The sequence below is a fragment of the Propithecus coquereli genome, unplaced genomic scaffold (genome assembly GCF_000956105.1).
Source record: "Propithecus coquereli isolate 6110/MARCELLA unplaced genomic scaffold, Pcoq_1.0 Scaffold111, whole genome shotgun sequence".
In the NCBI taxonomy this organism is placed as follows: Eukaryota; Metazoa; Chordata; class Mammalia; order Primates; family Indriidae; genus Propithecus; species Propithecus coquereli.
In genome coordinates, this window is record NW_012135081.1 from 6,254,113 (window position 1) to 6,262,847 (window position 8,735).

At 39.0% G+C, this 8,735-nt stretch overlaps 1 protein-coding gene across 1 annotated transcript; it reads left to right on the forward strand.

Annotated features, from left to right (window-relative positions):
- The first annotated feature begins 530 nt into the window (after positions 1-530).
- LOC105815248 (olfactory receptor 6C2-like) lies at positions 531-3,921 on the forward strand. The gene is made up of 2 exons (XM_012650398.1): positions 531-613; positions 2,967-3,921. The coding sequence occupies exons 1-2, from the start codon at positions 531-533 to the stop codon at positions 3,919-3,921; spliced, it is 1,038 nt and encodes a 345-aa protein (XP_012505852.1).
- The last annotated feature ends 4,814 nt before the right edge of the window (positions 3,922-8,735 follow it).

Genomic DNA, 8,735 nt, shown 5'->3' on the forward strand with positions numbered 1-8,735 from the left:
GCAGCTTCCTGAATAAGACATATTCTTTAATTAAGTGATTAACCTTAATTTTAATTAATGTTATTAAGTAAATTACTTATTAAGTTTTCTAGGAGAATTGTAGAGACTTGGGGACAGAAATAGGTGGCTAGTTATCATCATAAGCTAGAGAGCACATTAGAGTTAGAAAATATGAAGATCGGAAGACACACTCCTAAAATTTTTTCTACATTTGTATGGTAAAGAAAATACGTAATTAAGATTCAAGAAACTTAAATTTATCTTCCTGACACTAATAACTTCCAACCATCTGTTCTCAACCTCAAAATTAGGGGATTAAACAAAATATAGTTGATAATATTGGCTGCATTTAGGATTGTATCAATCTGTTCATAATCTATAGACAATAATTTTATGTAAAGAGGACTGAGATCTACCAAGGCTGAGTTGCTTCTGTTTACAGAGAAAGAGACAAGGGAACAGAAGTAGGGTATAAAAGACTTGGTTAAATTAGTAGGGCAGCTTGAATGGAGTTATTCTGAATTGGCACAATGTTCAGAAAGGTCAAGACACCCAGACAGCCCAGAAGAGAATTTGAAGTCTGGGTGCAGGTGAGGAGTGAGTTCAAGGAGAGGTAGGTAAATAAATAAATTCTGTAATGATGCTATTCTACAAATTGCAAAGACTAAATGAGAAATACTAAATAGATTAGAAGAGAACACACAGTGTATTACAGCCAGTAAGAGCTCTATTAATGATGAATGATAAATTTGCCAAGGAAATACTACTTGTGAGATTCAGGAAGTCCTTATAATTTTGAATTTAATATCAAAGTAAGTAGAAAACTTTCTGGAAATCATGGAGAGATAATAAAAAGAGCAGAACTACAGTTGCAGTGAAGGAAAAAGTGGAAAGGGAACCAAATTTTGCTTAACCCAAGAGGGAAGAATATCAAGCACCATGGCAGGAACAACTCCTGTTCAAGTAAAAGTATCTAGCCCTTATGTGATATTTATGATAATGTACCTGAAACTGTGCTAAGAGTTTTATATTTAGCCTTATTTAATCCTCAGTGCAATTCAACAAGGGAGATAATAATATCAGCATGTTATGAATGATGAAACTGAAGGAAGTAGAATACTACAGAGCCATTATTATTAGCACCTGATCTGACTGACTTCAAAGCCCCAAACCTTCACCACCACCATCAACAAAATGACCTAGGAAATTGCACTTTGCTTACCCAGGAATTAACCTTCCAGCAGCCTCATCCAACCTCCTAGAGGAAAATTAGGGGTAAAGAGGATCAAGGGGTGAGACAAACCCAATGGAATTTAATCTTCTAGCCTCTCATTTCCACAAACCAATTGTACACATTAAACTATAATAATGTGAAAATTATAAGTCTTGATTTACTCTCATACCCAGCCAAACCAGCCTGGTGTCAGTTTACGGGATGCACTGTCCAAAATGATTTTTTTTTTACCTTACTGATGCCACAAATAGCTTCAATAAGTTTAAAAACCTTATTGGAGATAAGTGACTAAATAGAAATGGATGCATGATGCAAGCCTTCCAAATGAATGTGTTTCAGATAAAGTGTAATCAGCCAGTTGATTTTCACATATAAAATGCTCAGGCGTACTTATTAACAAATATGTATTTAACTTCTACTGAGTGCCAGACACATTCAGTACACACACAGTACGTTGAAAGTAGTGAACAAAACAAATGTGGCTCCTGTTTTTAATGGGCCATGTGGTCTAGTATGGACAAAAATTAACAAGCCAAAAAGAAAATACGCAAATGCAAAGAGTAAAGGAATGCCATAAGAAAAACAGAATGTAATACTGAAAACCCTGAGTTTGTAGAAGGCTTGTTTGGAGAGCATAGCTAGGTGGGACCTCTCTGAGGAGGTCACAGTTATGGTGAGATCTAAAAAATTACAAAGAATAGGCATATGTGACGTTGGAGGGACTGAAAAAGGCCACTGTAACTGGGACATGCTGACTGAGAGGAAAAGCTGAGGTTGGAGAAGATGGGCAAGGCCAGATCATGTGGGAATTTGCAGGCCAATGTAGGGAGTTTGGGTTTTATTCCAAGCACAGAAGGAGGCTGTTGAAGGGATTGAGGCAGGAGAATGACATCCTTCCATGTGCCTGCAGTTTTGAAAGTGAGGAAAGCAGAAAGGTAGTAGTTACTTTAAATTATTATATTTGGCTTGGAGTTGGAAGAAAATGCAGAAACTAAGAAGAGAAGTTTTAGAAACTTCGCATCTTTATAATCAGCAATCAACTCTAGCCGCATTGCACTGAAACAAGATATGTAGAATTTATGACCAGATGGGTTATTACCATTAATTTTAAAACTTTGTGTGTAATAAAAATAATATAAGCAAACCCTTATATAGTGATTATTTAGATGTTTACTAAGTGGTGTAAATGTATTAATTCATTTATTCCTTTAACAACCCTAGGATGTAAGTTTCAATTATTCTCCACAGTTTACATATGAAGAAATGGAGGCACAGAGCTCAATAACTTGCCTAAAGTCACTTGCTGAATGAATCACAACTTGAACCCAAACAGTCAAGCTCCTGAGTATATGTCCCAATCCAATATGTAGTGCTACTCCTCAGCTACGCTACATGATTCACGATAGTGTTTTTGTTTTTGTTTTTACGTGAATGATGTAGCTTGAAAGTGTTTCCTTTACAGGTTGTGCTCTGGGGGGCTTTGACTATTTGTTTGATCTAGGAGTTCCTGTACCATAAACTTCTTATAAAGATAATGATAAGAATTTTTAATACTGGCTCTTCTGGCCATGCTATTGTATGAATCTCAGAGTAGGACAAGCTACCACTGCAATCACATTATCAAATAAAATAATATTGGTTTGCCTGGCATTTTCACTCTGTTGCTGCTAATAATTTATTTGGTCCCCACTTATGTCCAATTTCTGCCTTGTTTTACCCACAGAACATGAAGAAGTCAGAGGTCAGTGATAAAAAATTATACAGTGTTAACCACATACATCGTTGTGAGACTAACAGATGACCCAAATCTACAGATTCTGCTTTTTGTCTTTTTGTTCATCACCTACCTGCTGAGTGTTGTTGGGAACCTGACCATCATCACACTCACATTTGTAGACCCCTGCCTTAAAACTCCCATGTACTTCTTTCTCCAGAATTTTTCTTTTTTAGAATTGTCTTTTACCGCTGTCTGCATTCTCAGATACCTGTATACCCTTGCCACTGGGGACAACACAATGACCTATAATCCTTGTGCGACTCAATTATTTTTTGTTGTTGTCCTGGGTGTGACTGAGTTTTTTCTCCTGACAGCCATGTCCTATGACCGTTATGTAGCCATCTGCAAGCCCCTGCATTACATGACCATCATGAACAACAGAGTTTGCATCAAGTTCCTTATTGGCTGCTACATGTTAGCACTGATCATTGTCCTCCCACACTGTATTATGGGCTTTGATCTTGAGATTTGTGATTCCAATGTCATAGATCACTTTGGCTGTGATGCTGCCCCCATCCTGAAGATTACTTGCTCAGATACACAGTTTATAGAGCAATTTGTCTTGGTCCTGGCAGGATTGACGCTCATTTTCACCTTGGTATGTGTGATTATGTCCTACACATACATCATCAGGACCATTCTCAGATTCCCTTCTGCCCAGCAAAGGAAAAAGGCTTTTTCCACCTGTTCTTCTCATCTAATTGTGGTTTCTATCACATATGAAAGCTGCATCTTCATCTATATTAAACCATCTGCAAAAGAAGGGGTCGCTACGAATAAGATGGTGTCAGTGCTCATGACTTCAGTTGCCCCAGTAATAAATCCCTTCATTTACACTCTGAGGAACAAGCAAGTGATACAAGCTTTCAAAGAGATGATCAAAAGGGTCGCATCTATCTCAAAGAACTAAAGGACTACTGAGTGCAAAATGACAAATTATAAAAGAATTTCTTATCTCCATTTTATTTTTTCCTAATCCTATACTAGTCATGGTTTTTGTATAGCACAACTTCATTCTGTTACACTTACAGCCCAATATTGATACAAGTATTAATTAATCTTTTTTAGCTCAATCTATTCCTAGAAATACATGGGAATAAATCTTCAGCAAACATTTATAACAACACTCCTACTATTATTTACAGAAACAAGGAATGTAGACAACGTCAATTTACTATCATATTGGGGTTCATCTACGTCTCTTGTACTGACTGATATGTCCTGAGTTGAGCCCCAGATTTCCCAGGAACATCAGCAATGATGACCTATGTCTACAGGAATGACCCTGTGGTCTCCCTGTTTGATAAAATTCATTTTCCTATCTCTCCCACTTCTCCAGGAGATAAAAGTGTAAACTAAAATGTTCCATTAATTCCATTTGTTTAAAATGTGTAGAACTTCTTTGTATAAAAGCCCCAACTCTGTCTAAATAGAATTTCATATTCCTATCATCTGTGTGTGTGATCTGTGTTTGTCTATGTGCATTTTGTTACCTTTTTTGTAATGTCACTATGACAGGCTTAATGGGGTTAACAGGACAGAGAAAACATAAATGACAGTTTATACTTGAATTCTGTTCCATTATCCAAATTATTTGCCATAATGATTTTCCTAATCATTTTTCTAATATTTTTAAAACATTAAAATTTTTCCAAACATTTTTCTAAATACAAAAAAATTTACTCTCAATCACAAAGGCTTACAAATTAACCATTGAATAAAGCATTCAAATTAAGCATTCAGTTTTTGCCTTTTTGACTTAGCCCTTCCTCACTACCTCTCTCTTTCTTCACAATTTTCTCTTCTTTATCTGATGCTCTAGGAAAATATGTGCCATACCAGGAGTCAGAAAATCCAAGTTACACTCTGGCCTTTATTGCCACCAACTCAGACACATCTCCCTTCCAGATTTCAGGAAGCATTAAACTGAAGAGCAAGATGGAGGAGCTAAGTGGCACTAGGAAACAGGCAAGAAATTCCAGTGATACGTGGGAGTTGGGGAGTGTTATTCCAAGCTGATTTACAAGACTAAGAAATTAAACCATAATGGACGAGCAGTCCCCAAATTCCTGATGCCAGAGACAAAGAATAAATGAGTCCGAAGAGTATACTGAAAATTACCCTAGAAAAAATAAATCTTAATTCCCCTACCTCATTCACAATCTATCCATTGGAAATCTCTAGATGCAGAATATGCTTTTAAAAATAAAATGGGAAAGAAATATTTGTGGGGATGCCAGTAGACCACAATCTAAGTTATAACAAATTTAAGAGTGAAATAATATCAAGTATCTTCTCTAACCACAATGGTATAAAACTAGAAATCAATAATGAGGAATTTTATAAAATTCATAAATATGCGGACATTAAACAACATTCTTCTAGACAACCAATGAGCCAAAGAAGAAGTTAAAATGAAAAATTTAGAATATCTTGAGACAAAAATAAAACACAATGCACCAAAAATTATGGGACATAGCAAAACCAATTCTAACAGGAAAGTTTATAATATTAAATGCCTATATTAAAAAAGAAGAAAGATCACAAACAAACAACCTCAAGGGATTAGAAACACAAGAATAAACTAAGACCAAAGTTAGTAGAAGGAAGGATATAATAAAGATCAGACCCAAAATAGACTAGAAAAACAATAGAAAAGAATAAGAGAAAGAAAGAAGGATATAATAAAGATCAGACCTGAAATAAATAAGAGACTAGAGAAACAGTAAAAAAGAACAACAGAAAGAATAGAATGAAACTATGAGTGTTAGGTAGATAGTGAGGGATTCCGGGACTGACAGCAATGCCCATGACTGACTCAGGGTGGAATAATAATTCCTCAGAAGAGAAGTGGGAGAGAAAACATTTTCTAGTATGTATCCAGGCTGGCCTCAAGGCTGCCAGGCAAAAGGCGGTCAACTATTCCAAAGTTCCTGCCATAGCCCAGGGGCCTGAGGAAAAACCCCTAGTCTTCCTCGATCGGCTCAGGGAGCCAATAGAGAAATACGCCACTCTCCATGTTAACTCCTATGAGGGGCACGTGATATTAAAAGACAAATTCTTGACCCAAGCAGAACCAGGTATTAGGAAAAACCTTAAGAAGCTTGTCCAGGACACTACCACCTCCCTGGATGACATGGTGGCTGCTGCTAATTCTGTTATCTATAACAGAACTTCTGAGCTTGAGTCTCAGGCTCAAGAGAAGGAGTGGAGGAAGGAGGCTAGGCATGCCCACTTAATGGCAGCATTAGCACCCACATTTGGACCAACAGCCAAAGCCTACACCAAAGAATCTCCAGTGCTGCATCTGCTGACAGGAAGGGCATTGGGCCAAGAACTGCCCCAATAAAACAGGCCACCCAAGGCCCCTTATCAGGGCCATCAAACAGGTCACTGGACTGCACCCTGTCCTATGGGGTTATCCCAGGAGGGGAGTCAGTCCTCAGACCGGATCATGGAATGACAATAAAGCAGCCCACTCCATCAGCCCCCTGGCAGATAACAATCACTGAACTGGAGCCAAGGGTAACCTTCCTGGTGGCAGGTAGGCCAGTAAATTTCCTTCTTGATACTGGAGCTGCCTACTCTGTCCTCCTCGCCTACTACGGGAAACTGAGCACTCAATCTTGTGTGGTCACTGGAATCTCTGGGGTCCCTACCAAACAATTCTTTACTCTACTTTGCTTGTGGGAGTATGTGACCATTGAACATTCATTTCTGGTAATTACTTTCCCCATCAACTGCTAGGACGTGACTTACTTTCTAAACTGAGAACACAGTTTTCTTTCTACCCTCAGGAGGAACCCAGACTCATAGGCCTCTTAACAGAATCAGAGGTCTTGGGCTAAGATCAACAGGGATACCGCAAATATCCCTGCGGTAGTTTGGGACATTTGTTCGGTCTGGATGGGTTCGGGACAACACCGATGCCATCCTAGAGTCTACTTCCAATCTCCAGACACAAGAAGAGACCTCTAGACCCTGGTGGAGGTCCTTAATAATTCCCCTAGTCACCCTATTACTCTACATTCTGGGAATTCTTATATTGGGACCGATCCTCATAAATTTTCTAACTAAATTTATTTCATCCTGTCTAGAAGCCATGAAGTGGCATATGGTCCTACATTCTCTGCCAGCCCTGGCACCTACCTCCTCACCTACAACTACAACAATCTACTGAGACCATATACTGACGTCCCCTGGAGAGATCCCTGGAAAACCTGTAAGAGGCCACCCTAATAGGAAATCATCACCCCTTACTAAGCATGAAGCAGCCAGATGAGTCAGCACCCCTACCCAATGATTTGGGCCTTTAGAATAGAGAGTGGGGAATGTTAGGAACATAGTGAAGGATTCTGGGTTTCCCAGGGACAAAAGTGGGTGCTGTTGTCCCCATCTTGGTCCTACCAAACCCTGATTCTCCATACCTGGGGGAGGAGGGAATACCCTATGAATCTGACAATTAGAACTTGGCATGCCAGCTGCGAAAGAATTCAGAGGACTCTCTAGCCCATGGGCCAAGTCACATGGGTACCATAAAGTCTGGAAAGTGACCTAGAACCCATCTGCTTAGTTAAGGTTCAGGTCATGTGGCTCCAGACTGTCTAATCAAAGTGGTTCCATGGTGACCTCTGAACCACAAGGGAGGTCCCTATCTGGACACTATAAAATAGGACACAGACCATAGCCAAGCTCTCTCTTCGCCCTTCCTTTTGCTGGCCCTGCTGTGACAATGGATCCAGTTGTCATCCATGGCATATGTACCATGCTCTGTAAACCTACATCTTGCTCTTGCCCTACAATCCTATCATTTTCTCCTCAATAAACCTCATTTTCGTGCTTGCCTAACTTTGGCATGTCTGGTCATTCTTCAACCATGGGCACACCAAGAACCCACGGTTTCAGACTGAAACCTGAGTTGGGTTTTTTAAAAGATAAGCTTAATCAACAAACCTTCAGTTGGACTAAAGAAAAAAAGAAAAAATTCAATAAAATCACAAATGAAAGAGGAGACATTACAGCTAATACCACAGGAATACAAAAAATCAGTCGGTCTCAGACTGAAACCTAATAAATTGAGTACGACTCTAGTTTTCTGCCACTTATTATTTAAGTTAATATATCCCATGGGGAAATGAGTGAAAGTGTCAGTTTATAGTGCGAAAAATGTCGGTTCTTGATGTGCTCATAGCCAAAGAATGACCATACACACCAAAGTAAGGCAAGCACAGAAATGAAGTTTATTGAGGAGAGAAAGATAGGATTATAGAGTAAAGCTATAGATTTACAGAGCAAGATATATATGCCACAGATGATGATCGGACCCATAGTCATAGCAAAAGAGAAAGCTTGGTTATGGTCTGGGTCTTGTTTTATAGTGTCTGGATAGGATCTCCCCATGGTCCAGATGTCATCAGGGAACCACTTTGATGGAGTTGGGAGTTATGTGACCTGAGTCTTACTGCACATGCAGATGTGCCATGATCCTCTCTGAAAGCCCATTGTGGGGATGAACCGCAGTGGCACCCAATTTCATCCCTAGAAGACTCAGAATCCCTTGCTATCTAGCAAAAACAATACTAGGCAATAAAAACAAAATGGGAGGTATCAACTTACCAGACTTCAAACTTTATTATAAGGCTGTTGTAATCAAAACAGCTTGGTACTGGCACAAAAATAGAGCCATTGACCAGTGGAACAGAACTGAGAACCCAGATATAAAAC

Excerpts from the sequence above, each read along its gene's own strand:
- LOC105815248 (XM_012650398.1), top strand. The coding sequence starts at position 531 with ATGTTCAGAAAGGTCAAGACACCCAGACAGCCCAGAAGAGAATTTGAA. Across the intron at positions 614-2,966 it reads AGGAGTGAGTTCAAGGAGAG|AAGTCAGAGGTCAGTGATAA; the intron begins GTAGGTAAATAA and ends CAGAACATGAAG.